Consider the following 15,071-nt stretch of genomic DNA (forward strand, 5'->3'; position numbering starts at 1 on the left):
ATATTAACTTGATTTATTATTATTTTTATGGAGCTGTAACTGCTGGGGAAAATGAGAACACATATTGCAGTTCACCGCTACATTACCAATACTTCCACTAAATAGCCTATCTCTGTTTACCCAGACAAAATTATATCAGTTCTGAGAAATATAGAAATGTGAAAAGTGTTCATTAAATAGTTTTAACTATGATTCTAAATCCAAAATTGCTTCATGTGGCTTTGAAAGAAAGATAAATCCCTTGTTCAAATCAGTAAGTAAGAGTTGTTGTGTAAGCTTTTTGTTATCATTCTTTGTCAGTTTAATATATTCTCAGGTTAATGTATTTTCCATTAAATACAGTATGAAAGGGTTTCAGCACTTTAACTGGAACTTTTCAACGGGGTAAAGTTAAGAGACAGTACACAGTATGAATGAATCATACCCCTTTGAAACCCAATTTAGAAATTAATCTTTATATCTAAGACACATTTCGTTTTTTTTTTTTAAATAACATTATGTTCAGATGTGTTCAGTTGTACTCATTTATACAGTGCACTGTACTTACTTTGAACTTAAAGGGTTAGTTCATCCAATAATTAAAATAATGTCATTAATTACTCACCCTCATGCCGTTCCACACCAGTAAGACCTTTGTTAATCTTCAGAACACAAATTAAGATATTTTTGATGAAATCCGATGGCTCAGCGAGGTATGGAAGCCCGTTTCCGCCACTAAAAAAAAAAAAAAAAAAGCCACTTAAAAAAAAAAAAAAAAAAAAAAGCCACTAAAAAAAAAAGATTAATTGCGACTTTTTATCTCAGAATTGCGTGTTATAAAGTCAGAATTCTGAGATAAAAAGTCGCAATTGCGAGTTATAAAGTCACAATTCTGAGATATAAAGTCGCAATTGCGTGATATAAAGTCAGAATTCTGAGATAAAAATATAAAGTCACAATTCTGAGATATAAAGTCGCAATTGCGAGTTATAAAGTCAGAATTCTGAGATATAAAGTCGCAATTGCGTGATAAAAAGTCAGAATTCTGAGATAAAAAGTCGCAATTGCGTGATAAAAAGTCAGAATTCTGACTTTTTTTCTCGCAATTAACTGATGGTCAGTATCTCTGTCTATAACAGTGCATCAACGATAGCCGTGCTGCCGTGAAGTCTGAAGCTGTTGGTGTATAAAATGTGCCACTTCAGCTTTGTCTGATTTATTGCCCCTCCGCCACAGCTGATTCTTCTACTTATTATGATTATTATGATATTGTTATTATCGTGCAAAATTCATTAGTGTATCCATTCTGTTAAAAACAACTTTTATTGTCCAAATACCTCGACTGTAATTTGCAGAATTGCATGATTCTACCCTTGAGTTGCAAAGTTAATGAAACATGATAGGTATTGGTTGTTTTAGTATTAAGCCCACTAGATGGCAGTAAAAGCTGTTTTTTCTCCTTGAAACGGTGTGTACAAGGTTACCGTGGAAACATTCTATATGCATATTCCTGCATAATGCATATGTCCGGAGACTAATCTTTATGTGTCTCCTCCAGTAAAATCAATATTTCTTTATTGGTAAATCGGCGCTAAAAATAATCCTTTATGATGTCCTCTATTTTATGTATAAAAATATCAAAGCAGCAATCCTGATGGTCTATTTAATGTATAATAATAACAAAGCAGTAATCCTGATGGTCAGTCGCAATGAAAGGAAACGCAAGCAAAGTAAGAACTGTGAGAAATAACGTTTCACAGTAGAGAAAAAGTCAGAATTCTGACTTTATAACTCGCAATTGCGACTTTATATCTCAGAATTCTGACTTTATAACTCGCAATTGCGACTTTATATCTCAGAATTCTGACTTTATAACTCGCAATTGCGACTTTATATCTCAGAATTCTGACTTTATAACTTGCAATTGCGACTTTATATCTCAGAATTCTGACTTTTTATCACGCAATTGCGACTTTATATCTCAGAATTCTGACTTTTTATCACGCAATTGCGACTTTATATCTCAGAATTCTGACTTTTTATCACGCAATTGCGACTTTATATCTCAGAATTCTGACTTTATAACTCGCAATTGCGACTTTATATCTCAGAATTCTGACTTTATAACTTGCAATTGCGACTTTATATCTCAGAATTCTGACTTTTTATCACGCAATTGCGACTTTATATCTCAGAATTCTGACTTTTTATCACGCAATTGCGACTTTATATCTCAGAATTCTGACTTTTTATCACGCAATTGCGACTTTATATCTCAGAATTCTGACTTTATATCACGCAATTGCGACTTTATATCTCAAAATTCTGACTTTTTATCACGCAATTGCGACTTTATATCTCAGAATTCTGACTTTATATCACGCAGTTGCGACTTTATATCTCAGAATTCTGACTTTATAACTCGCAATTGCGACTTTATATCTCAGAATTCTGACTTTATATCACGCAATTGCGACTTTATATCTCAGAATTCTGACTTTATATCACGCAATTGCGACTTTATATCTCAGAATTGTGACTTTATATCACGCAATTGCGACTTTATATCTCAGAATTGTGACTTTATAACTCGCAATTGCGACTTTATATCTCAGAATTCTGACTTTATATCACGCAATTGCGACTTTATATCTCAGAATTCTGACTTTATATCACGCAATTGCGACTTTATATCTCAGAATTCTGACTTTATATCACGCAATTGCGACTTTATATCTCAGAATTCTGACTTTATATCACGCAATTGCGACTTTATATCTCAGAATTGTGACTTTATATCACGCAATTGCGACTTTATATCTCAGAATTGTGACTTTATAACTCGCAATTGCGACTTTATATCTCAGAATTCTGACTTTATATCACGCAATTGCGACTTTATATCTCAGAATTCTGACTTTATATCACGCAATTGCGACTTTATATCTCAGAATTCTGACTTTATATCACGCAATTGCGACTTTATATCTCAGAATTCTGACTTTATAACTCGCAATTGTGACTTTATATCTCAGAATTCTGACTTTATATCAAGCAATTGCGACTTTATATCTCAGAATTCTGACTTTATAAATCGCAATTCTGAGATAAAAAGTCGCAATCAATCTTTTTTTTTAGTGGCTTTTTTTTTTTTTTTAGGTGGAGTTTTTTTTTTTTTAGTGGCGGAAACGGGCTTCCATAGCGAGGCCTCCATAGCCAGCAATGACATTTTCTCTCTCAAGATCCATTAATGTACTAAAAACATATTTAAAACAGTTTATGTGAGTACAGTGGTTCAGTGTTAAAATTATAAAGTGACAAAAATATTTTTGGTGCACCAAAAAAAAAAAAAAAAAACGGCTTATAGTGATGTGCGATTTCAAAACACTGCTTCAGGAAGCTTCAGTTGTGCGCTGGGTCATTATTCGCATTATAATGCCGCCATACAAGTGGTACTCACTGCAGAGCCGAGACAAATAGGGTTTGAACTAGTCCAGCTCCACCTCTGTGGTTCTAAGGGGTGGGGCTTAACCTAATAAGGTTAGATTTAGGGTGTGGTTGGACCTCCATAAGCTCCTCTGGGTCCAGTGAGGGGATGTGTTTCGAGCAGCGTGGACTAAAATCCACGTGCGTGTGAAAAGTCATAAATATTCATATATGCTCCGCCCAATGAAATCGAACACAACAACCTCAGAAACCTAAAAACTCGGACAACCGGCGCAGGCTACCATTAAATTGTAGATTTCTGAGTCATGATGAAGGCGGAGGGAATCGTGGGCATCGAGCAGTTTGCAAGCCCGGGGAAGGGCAGAGGTCTGCGGGTGAGCAGAGCTTATGGAGTCGGTGAACTGCTGTTCTCGTGTCCCGCTTATTCATACGTACTGTCAGTAAACGAGAGAGGACTCATCTGTGAACAGTGCTTTACAAGGTCTGACTTAACGGAATGTTTGTTGTCATGTCATGTTGGTACTTTATTTATTTAATTATGTCGTATCTACGAAAATTATTTATATATATATATATATATATATATATATATATATATATATATATATATATATATATATATATATATATATATATAAAATATTCGTTGTAGGTTATTTTTCGTATGAGAGAGAGAGAGAGTTAACTTGGTCTTATCTTATTTTTTGACATATAAAAGACAGTAATAGTCCCCATAAATGAGACATTTAGATTTATCTCTCTTTTATTTTTGACCAATATAGATAAGCTCCAAAAGGACATATCTAAAAATACAACCCAACATCTAAAAGCAGCTGGCCAAATCTTAGGACATTTGCTCTGGCCAGGATCAGTGGGTGTAAATGACAGTGCCTGTCAAAAGTAGCACACTCATTCTGACAGCTGCTAAAGACGGACTGCTGCTTTAGAGTTTAATGTTTAATTCTCTATTGCATTCTGTTTCAGTTTCTCTTAGATCTTCTAAATTAATCATAGTTACAGATGGGACTTTGAAGACAAAGTGAATTAATGAGTGTAAATGAACAAGTTATATTTTAGTTTTATATTAGTAAGCACTTTGTTTTCACATGAAACACTGGTATATGAAATTATTGCTAGTTCTGACACACACACACACACACACATTTTTATCATTGAGAGTTCTAGTGATCATTGGTGGTTGTTTGTTTTTATCTGTCATGTACAGGAAAAAAGGTCTTGCAAAATGTGGAAAGTGCAAAAAAGCATTCTACTGCAATGTGAAATGTCAGGTAAGATTGTGTGTGATTACACTTTAAGGGTATGTTTTCACTGTGTGTTTTTTTTTTTTTTTTTTTTTTTTTTTGCATACAGACAACATGATCAAATTATCAAAATGATCCCCATTCACAAGGATCCACAAAAATGATTAAAAACACTGTATTCATGCCAGGCCAGTAGTTGGCGATGTCACTTTGTAAAGAAACACTACCCACCTATAGACTGAACACATAATACACATGCGCATGTTGTCACTGTTTTCTAAAATTTGTGTTTTTGTAGTTTACATGGATATGAAAATGGTATTGTTTTCAAAGGGGTCATTTACTATTTTTTTGTTTTAACTTTTTATGTGTTTTGGCCACTCATTTACACGACAACAGCTCATTTACTTTTAAAACAGGATTCAAAGTGCAAGTTTTTGAAAATGATACCATTATTGTCTAGGTCTAAACTATAAAAATGTGAATTTGTAAAAAAACAAAACAAAAAAACTGTGACGTCACACGCATGTGTATTATGTGTTCATTGTGCGTAGTAGTGTTATGACATTGCCAACTACTGGCCTGGCATCATAATGCAGTGTTTTTAGTTGTTTTCAATTGATCTGTGTGAATGGGGAACGGGAGACTGCACACGAAAAATGCGAAGGAACTATTTTTCCATTTTTAGTTCATCGTTGTCATGTAAACATACCCCAAACTTGCAATTTATAACCCCGTTTTCAAAAGTTTGCATTTTTAGGCCCCCAAAATGTCGTTGTTGTGTTAAAGATCAACCAAAATGCATAAAAAGTTCTGGGTTTTTTTTTAAAATGGTGTTGTGCTACTTTAAAATGACTGTTCATGAAGTGCAGAAACATAAGTGACTCCTCACTGCATTCATGTATAGCAGCAAGTCATTGACATGTTTTGTTTTTATGAGGCTCCATCTGCAAAGCACATTAGGATTTAAATATAGCATCTCCACTCCCTCTGAATTTTATTTATGCAGTTGTCTGCAACAATCACACCACAACTTTGTACCAAACTTTGTGGTTGTCCACAAAAATCACTTTAATTACTTCATTCATGTTATTTATATTATTTCTTTTATGTATTCATTTAATATTATTTTAATTTTGGATTTAAATCAAAGTAAACACAATATTAATAAACATATCCTGATGTTTAGTTCATACTGTACAGCGTACTAATGTTTTGTGGTTGTTCTGCAGGTGACTGTCCTTATGATGCACTTTAGCACTTTAGGATTGCACCAGCTGGTAATTCTAAGATTATTTGTGCGATCGTTTCTACGCATCACTGTTTATTAAAATACCCACCGACCCCTCTATGGCTTTTCATACACGACTCATTCCAGCCAGGTATTTCCCGGCACAATGTTAGTATTTCTGACAAACTCAGACTGAACAAACTCAAAAGTGAACCAAATTGAAATTGTCAAAAAAAAAAAAAAAAAAAGGTAGAGAAGTGGTAAGAGTATGGTTCTGAAATGTGATTTGTTTATAACATGCATTAACTTGGTGCAACATGCAAATTACTCTGGGTTGACTTGATGTAATGCCAAATATTTTTACTCATATAGAGGTAATTATGATACACAGAGATAAGGTGCTTATTTTATTTCTGAATATGAAACTCATACTAAAAGTCACCCATTAATTTTTAGGAGTGAATGGTGGCTGATTTTACTTTTAATGCAATATAATGCACTATAGTATAGTCGTTCATACTATGTATTGTGTATATGTGTGAGTGTTTCATGTGTCATTTTTGTGTGTATTTGACAGAAAAAGAACTGGCCCATGCACAAGCTGGAGTGTCATGCCATGTGTACATTTGGAGAGAACTGGTGCCCCTCGGAGACGGTGCGACTGGTAGCCAGAATCATCGCCAGACTGGTTAGATACAAGCAAGATTTTCTTACTCTTTTTATAGATACAGAATCAATGAGTTTTTGACTTGTATTTTGCTGATGTAGAGAGACCAGAAAGAGAGAAGCCCATCAGAAAAACTACTCTTACTGAAGGATATGGAAGCCCGTAAGTACAAGAAAATATTAAACACATCTGACAGAGAGGTTATGTTAAAAATGGATTACTAACTTATTGAATACTGTGCATACTAGGCATTATAAATGTTATGCTATATTGTTGTCACAATGCATTTGAGTGGCATCCAGTTATGGTGTTAAAAGTGAAAATTAGTATTTTATGTTTACATTTTAATTTAAATTGTATGTATTATTATTTTTGTTTTACAAAATAACTTTCCCAGTTTGCCTGCATCTTAGTGTGGTCAAAATTTTCTCAATTTTTAAAGATGGGTGTTGTTATCAATCCTTGATTCCAGATTTCAGGGAAGTAACACACGTTGTTTAATTTTAATATGGCCAACTGAAATATTGTACTAAATTTAGTGTTATCATTTTATTTTATAATCCATCTTTAACTATAAAGTCTAGTTGATTTTGATACTCTTTTAGTCAATTTTAGTAGTCAGATTGGTTTGGTTATTTCATTTTGCTTTAAATTTGTATCTCTTTCAACTATATTAAACAATATTTGGAAATGGGTTTCCCATATTTGTCCATTTTGAATTGCCAATTCTTAGTTTTATTCAGTTTTTCTAATTATCCTAAAATTGGTTGAAATGACTGACTTTTCGATTATTGTCATTTGCTTTGGGTGTGTTGTACTTTTCTGGCCCTGAGTCTGTTTATATTGTTGTAGTGTTTGTGTTTCAGAATAGTGTTCAGTCAGTCTGTGTTCAGGTTAGACAGTGTTCATTAAGCAGTGTTCACCCACTACATAACTAAATATGATTTTGGCAATTTTTCATTTTGGCTTTTTTTTTTCTTTTTTCTTCTTTTTTTTAACATATAAGTATGTATTTTACAGCTACAGCTCTAGTATCTCCATATGTACAATATGGATGATGTGTGTACAGCTCTAGTATCTGTAAATGTACGATATGGATGTATGTGGAATGAGAAATGTTGACTTTAATGACTTTAAAGGTGCCCTAAAATTAAAAATTGTATTTTCCTCGGCATAGTTAAATAACAAGAGTTCAGTACATGGAAATGACATACAGTGAGTCTCAAACTCCATTGTTTCCTCCTTCATATATAAATCTAATTTGTTTAAAAGACCTCCGAAGAACAGGCGAATCTCAACATAACTGTTACGTAACAGTTGGGGTGTCACTGTGAGTGGATATTTGTAAATTGTCTTTCTAAATGTTTCGTTAGCATGTTGCTAATGTACTGTTAAATGTGGTAAAAGTTACCGTCGTTTATTACTGTATTCAGGGAGACAAGAGCCGTTGCTATTTTCATTTTTAAACACTTGCAGTCTGTATAATTCATAAACACAACTTCATTCTTTATAAATCTCTCCAACAGTGTAGCATTAGCCATTAGCCACGGAACATAGCCTCAAACTCATTCAGAATCAAATGTAAACATCCAAATAAACACTGTACTTACGCGATTAGACATGTTGTATGACACTTTGTAAAGATCCATTTTGAGGGTTATATTAGCTGTGTGAACTTTGTTTATGCTGTTCAAGGCAAGCGCGAGCTCCGTGGGTGGGGAGCGTGAGCATTTAAAGGGGCCACAGCATGAATCGGTGCATAGTTAATGATGCCTCAAAATAGGCAGTTAAAAAAAAAGAATAAAAAAAAATCTATGGGGTATTTTGAGCTGAAACTTCACAGACATTCAGGGGACACCTTAGACTTATATTACATCTTGTAAAAAAACGTTCAATGGCACCTTTAAGCAAGTACAGATGCTGGATAATGTTATGATATCTTCATTTTCTCACAGATACAGAGGAATTGGATAATGAGAAAAGAGAGATGACTGAAGCACATATAGCTGGCCTTCATCACTTCTACTCCAAACACCTGGACTTCCCTGATCATCAGGACCTGCTTACACTTTTCTCACAGGTAAACAAACTGTAAAAGAAGTCTGACAGTTGACCGTTTGCTCTGTCTGTCCTTACTGCTTCATTACAAGACGTTCCAGTTTCTGGTAGCCTGTCTATGGCTGTAGAGCGTCTTCATTTTTATTGTATTTTCAAAACTGTCAACAAGGCAAAATAATGCATAATAAAGCAAGGAAGACCTAGTAATCTACTTCAGGGATCCAAACCTTTTTTTAATTGATGTTTTGAATCCAGAATAGGTAATTTGTATGATTCTGCGAGGAATCTCAGGCAATGAAATGAGAACCATCCACTTTGAGCTATCAAAGATTACGCACTAAAAATAAGCTCCTGGCTTTAGTGCTTAAAGTGCAATACTGTATTCATTAACAGCTCAAAGCAGTTCACCCAAAAATGAAAATTATGTCATTAATTACTCACCCTCATGTCATTCCAAAACCATAAGACTTTCATTCATCTTTGGAACACAAATGAAGATCTTTCTGATGACATCTGAGAGCTTTCTGTCCCTCCTTAGACAGCTACACATCAACCACTTTTGCTTCAAAGTTTATAAAGAGAACTAAAACTAATCCATAGTAAAACTAATCCATATGAATTGTATTTTTTTTCTGAAGAGACATGATCGCTTTATATGATGAACAGATTGAACTTAGGCTTTTTAGCAATGTGCATGTGTAAACAAAAAAGGTAAAATGTGAGACTAAAGACATTTTCCTGTTTGTACAATAATAATTTGATAGAAATACAATGCAATACAAGTCTTAATTTTATTCAGGAAATTTCCCCTCAGGAAGTTTTCTCTCAGAACTTAATGACCATTGACAAATGTATCCTGTTTTAACCAGTTTGGCACAAACTACCCAAAACATTGTCACATTGACCTAGCACTGGATAGATCTGTGAGAGGGTTCATCATTTGTATTTACAGTAAAAATGACCCAGCACCTGGTAGAAACATTTAAAATAATCCATAAAATGAACATGCTGAATCCAGCATTTGGGTTTAAAAAATAACCCAGAGTGTAGTAGGTTATAAATAAATGTGATTTGACTGGACAGTGCCGAATTGCAGAGCTTGTGCAAACATATCCACTTTGCTATGATCAAATCTTAACTGCTGCTTATTTTTTTGTATGATTGTTTTGTTATATTGAGAGAAAAGCGAGCAGCACATATTTACATATTCAAACTACGCTCTCATCAGTGTGGACGTTGTAAAATGATTGTTAAAGCCCTGGGTATACTTTTGTTTTTTTTACGTGTTCATCCGAAGTGCAGTTTTAAGGAATCTCATAAGAAATAGAAATAATAGTAAAAACAGGGAATTCCACTATCTGGATGCAAGAGCTAAGAAGTTTCAGGGAGTTTTTTTGTTGTCCGTCAGAGTGGATCTTAACGGATCTATCCATCAGAGCGGATCTAAATGAATCTTCCTCACACGTCACGACCAACAGAACAAAGAAATTCATACAGGTTTAGAACAACTTGAGGATGGGCAAATGATGACAGAATTTTCATTTTTTGGGTGAATTATCCCTTTAAATTCCCACCTATTCTCCTCCTATTCTGTGTAAAATGCCAATTATTTGTATTTTATGAAAGTTTTTTCTAAAAATCAGACTAAATTCATTTCTTGGGGTATTATGTTAGATATGTAGCAACAATAATCAAAGGGGGTCTCTGCAAAGGGTCAATTAATCTAACTCTAAATGATTCAATTAAAGTAAAAGATTGGCTTGATTTGTTGTGTCTGCTTCACACAGGTTCACTGTAATGGCTTTACTGTGGAGGATGAGGAACTCTCAAGCTTGGGTTTAGCTATTTTTCCAGAGTAAGTACAAGTACACATACACATACACAATCTTAACTGATATGTATCTGTCATTTAATTCTTCAAAATTAAATGCAGCCAAAGATCAACCAGTAACCAATAACAACCGATACCCACATGGATGAGCACTTGTGAATAACTCTAATTTTGTAATTTTATAGTAAAAAGACATTTTCATAGAGAAATAGCAGCGATACTGGACAAGGATGAAACTCTCTAGTGTGCATGTGTGTTCATGCATGCTATCAAATAAAGTATACTTTAAAAGGCTGTGTGTTTTCCACACATATTCCTGTCATTCCAGCACTACAAACATGGGTAGGCAAAGTTTTAGAGCAGGGGTTCTCAACTTTGGCCCTTGAGGTCCACTCTCCTTCAGGGTTTAGCTCCAACCCTAATCAAACACACCTGAACAAACTAATCAAGGTCTTCAGGATTGCTAGAAAGTTATAGGCAGGTGAGTTTGATCAAGGTTGAAGCTAAACTCTGCAGTAAATTAAACGTCAAGGGCCAGAGTTGAGAACCCTTGTTACTAATTATGAACTATTATCAAACTGAATTGTGTCAAATCAACCCAGTATCCTTACCCAACAGTCTCAATCCAGTGATTGGACTAAAAACATAATCCATCGTTTTTTAGAGTCTACTAAGGGTACTTTACACAACAACGATGTACATGGAAAAGTTTTTTACTTTGTACAGGTGACCACGTTATGAAAACTAACCCCGTTCACTCTGATCCACGAAAATGACTAAAAACACTGTATAATGCATGCCAGACAAGTAGTTGGCGATGTCACTTTGTAAAGAAAGACTACGCACCTGCGCATATGCATTTTTTTTTACAGAGCACTCGCGCCAAAGGCGCATGCTTTTCCACCTTACTTTTACAGTTTACTGCACTTTGATATTCTTCTCATTACTTCCCTATAGTGGTCAAATAAATTGTAAGTCTCACACATTCACAGAAAACACCTTAGTAATACACTTGCATGCCGTCATTGTTTTCACAGATTTGCATTTTTGCAGTTTGTACAGAGATGACAAAGGTATCATTTTCAAAAACTTGTACTTTCAAAACCGTTTTCAAAAGTTTGCGTGTTAAGGCCTCCAAAACGCTGTTGTCCTGTAAATGAATGGCCAAAATGCATAAAGTTTTCTGTTTTTAGTTGAAAATGGTGCTGTGTAAACAGACCCTTAGAAAAAAACTTACCAGAAGGTCTGAGTGGGGACATTTTCAGGCTCTTTTACAACCTCTCGTATTTCCTGTTTCTAACTTCATCTTTTACTATCTCTCTGAGCTCTCTGAGGTTCTTTGTTACACTATTTTTATCTACTTTTCGCCTCCCACATTCCTGCATTGTGTTTCTGTTGCTCTCTTAGCATTGCCCTCATGAACCACAGCTGCTGTCCCAATGTCATAATCACATACAGAGGTGTCAACGCTGAAGTACGGGCTGTGCAGGAGATCAGTCCAGGGCAAGAGGTCAGTATGTTATTGTCATCTTATACAGACAGAATGTTTGTTTTTACTGACAGTTTTATTTTTGTTTATTTTATTAAAGCTGCTGTCCGCGATTTTTGGCCCTCTAGCGGTTAATAAACAGAACTTCACGCGTCTTGCGGAGGAACATTCTAGCTGGAGCTACTTTTCTCTGTGTATGTCTATGGCGAGTCACGCAGTTACTGTGATACTCTGCGGCGAGTCCTACCAGTCCGGTCTGAAATAGTCAGAATATAAACACTTATTATAAGTGTACCATAATGATTCAGAATAAGACAAAAACAGGGTTTGGAAAATGGATTCTTGTTGTATATTCTCTTTATATAATTTTTGTACATTTTTAACACAAAAAAAGTTGCAGACTGCAGCTTTAACCATTACATAGACAAGTTTTTTAATTTTTTTATTAAAACACACTGTTGACAAAAATATGATGAAGAAAATAATACCTCAAAATATTAACCATGCCTTAACAGATGGGAAGATGAACTTATACTAAGTATACTGAGTCTTTTTTGGAGGTTCTTAAAAATGTCCACTCATCATCATCCTCTGTTCGATTAGGGCACATACAATTCAAAGTGCTGCACACGGTTCACTTGAGCAAGGCACGGTTATCTGGAATATATATACGAGTGCATATTTGCTCTCCAGGTAAGTTCCCTGCCAGGTGAACCCTGGATGGAGTTTCCTCCAAGCATCCTTTGGCAGTCAGACGTGGCAGAGGCTTCCGACGCCAGGCCCAATACTTGTGTGCATGTCCGGTTGGTCGGCCCCTGTACTGAGCTAGATGCTCCATATGTTTTGGTTCTCTCTCTTGGTAATCCCATATGTGTATTCTTCCACGGTGTGGTTTCCCTGTTGGTAAGCCCATGTCTTTCCCTGGGCAGGTTGCACTCTGCCCATCTCTGCATTGGTATTGGTTCCATCCCTGTTTAGGCAGGACCTACCGCAGAAATCTTCCATATGTATCTCCCATATGTTATCCAACAAGTCGTGGCTGAATTGGGTGAAACAGATAGGAGCAGCAGTTACTAACCTTCCCCTTGGAAAGTTCTGTCCTTCCGTCCCACCAGGTATGAAGGTCTAGGCGACTTGCATGGGGGCGATGGGATGTGTAAGTGGTTGTGGCACTTTCCATTGGGACCCCATTACGTCAGTTTTCTGACTTCTAAAACAAATGGTAGCAGCATTTTAGCTTTGACATATTTAACTTAAATTTACAGTAAAAACATATTTCATTAACTGACATAATATCAATTTACCAACCTATTGAAGTACTAATATCTTCTTTATGTTACACTGACAACCACCAAGAACAGGTGGTGAGATAGGCACATGATGAATCAAAGCTAATCACAGGCAGCTTTTCCACAACCTGAGAAGGTATATACTACATTGTAAATTACACAATGACATGTTCTTTTTCACTTTCAAAAACTGTAAATTTAATGTAATTTTACTGTAAAATTCTGTTAACCAATTAACAGTTCCCTCAGTCGGTCACTCTCGACATCATGTTGGATGACTGAAGGATTGGGATCTTACTAGAGAGGCCAGTCTACTTTGAGTGTCCCTGAAACCCTGTGTCTTCACAAAAGTCACTGAGGTGGCCCTTGTTCCCATGAGAGAATGTTACGTTCGCAACTTCAACGGTCTCGACGACTGGCTCATACTAGCACAGTCCCGAGATCAGTTATGCGAACACAGAGGCCTAGTGCTCAGTTGGGTCTTCGGGTCAACTCTTGCCAATGCAGAGGATCTCTTTTCTCGGGATGGAGTTGGATTTGGTCAAACAGCTAAACTGCTTGAATACATTTAAAGGCAGGACGGCGGTCCCCCTGAAGTTATTTCAGAGGCTTCTGGGGCATATGGCGGCCTCAGTGGCAGTAACACTGCTCTGTTTGCTTCATATGAGACTGCTTCAGCACTAGCTTTTATGGCAGAGAGATGGGAGTGGCAACGCGGCACTCGCTGGGTGGAAATCACACCGGCCTGTCGCCAAATCCTCAGCCCGTGGTCGGACCCTTCATTTCTCCAGGCAGGTGTGCCCCTAGAACTAGTGTCCAGGCATGCTGTGGTATTCCCGGATGCCTCTACCACCAGCTGGGGTGCCATGTACAACGGGCATGCAGTCTCAGGGGTTTGGACGGGACCCTGTCTACACTGGCACATCAATTTCCTCAAGTTGCTGACAGTACATCTTGCACTGAGCAGCCTAAAAAGTGCCTACAGAGCAAAAACGTGCTGGTCTGTACAGACAACACTGTGACCATTGCATACATCAACCGTCAAGTTGGTCTACAGAAACCTCTTACTGCCAGTTGTTTTACTCCCTGACTGAGGAAACACTTGGCACAGATGCACTGACACATTGCTGGCCCTGGGCCTGTGCAAATATGCATTTCCCCCATTGAGCCTTCTGGCACAGACCCTGTGCAAAGTCAGGGAGGACGAGGAGCAGGTCTTGCTAGTTGCGCCCTATTAACCCAACCAGACCTGGTTCCCAGAACTGATGCTCCTCGCAACAACCCTTACCAACGGATTCCTCTGAGGAAAGATCTACATTCTCAGAGATGGGGCACCCTATGGCACCCGCGTCCAGATTTCTGGAAACTCCATGTCTGGTCCCTGGACGGGATGCAGAGGTTCTAAGTGATTTACCCCAAGAGGTACTTAACACCATCGCTTCAACATGAGCACCGTCTACGAGACATGCTTATGCTCTAGGTGGAACCTGTTCATTGAGTGGCATTCTTCTCAATGAGAAGACCCCCAAAAGTGTCCGATCAGTGCTGTGCTTTCCTGCAGCGAGGATGGAGCGAAGGTTGTCTCCCTCCATCCTCAAAGTGTACGTTGCTGCAATTTCTGCTTATCACGACCCCATAGGAGGCAAGTCTGTAGGGAAGCATGACCTGGTCATCAGGTTTCTTAAGGGGGACGAGTTATGTATGTAACCCTTGTTCCCTGAAGGAGATGTCACAACAGTTCCTGTACCGCTGCTGGGGTGCTGGGTCACCAAATCTGGCTCAGCTCCTCAGTCTAAACCCGAGGTGTCCGTTGCACCC

General features: G+C 36.9%; 1 protein-coding gene across 1 annotated transcript in view; it reads left to right on the plus strand.

Moving 5' to 3' along the window:
• The first annotated feature begins 3,640 nt into the window (after positions 1–3,640).
• smyd2b (SET and MYND domain containing 2b) overlaps positions 3,641–15,071 on the plus strand; it is a 20,028-nt gene continuing 8,597 nt past the window's right edge. The window contains exons 1-7 of the mRNA XM_067382932.1: positions 3,641–3,907; positions 4,652–4,715; positions 6,497–6,607; positions 6,688–6,748; positions 8,542–8,666; positions 10,432–10,499; positions 11,883–11,985. Coding sequence (XP_067239033.1) covers positions 3,732–3,907; positions 4,652–4,715; positions 6,497–6,607; positions 6,688–6,748; positions 8,542–8,666; positions 10,432–10,499; positions 11,883–11,985 — 708 coding nt within the window. The 5' untranslated portion in view covers positions 3,641–3,731. The remainder of the gene's footprint in view (positions 3,908–4,651; positions 4,716–6,496; positions 6,608–6,687; positions 6,749–8,541; positions 8,667–10,431; positions 10,500–11,882; positions 11,986–15,071) is intronic.

This window comes from Chanodichthys erythropterus, chromosome 4 (assembly GCF_024489055.1).
Source record: "Chanodichthys erythropterus isolate Z2021 chromosome 4, ASM2448905v1, whole genome shotgun sequence".
Classification (NCBI taxonomy): domain Eukaryota; kingdom Metazoa; phylum Chordata; class Actinopteri; order Cypriniformes; family Xenocyprididae; genus Chanodichthys; species Chanodichthys erythropterus.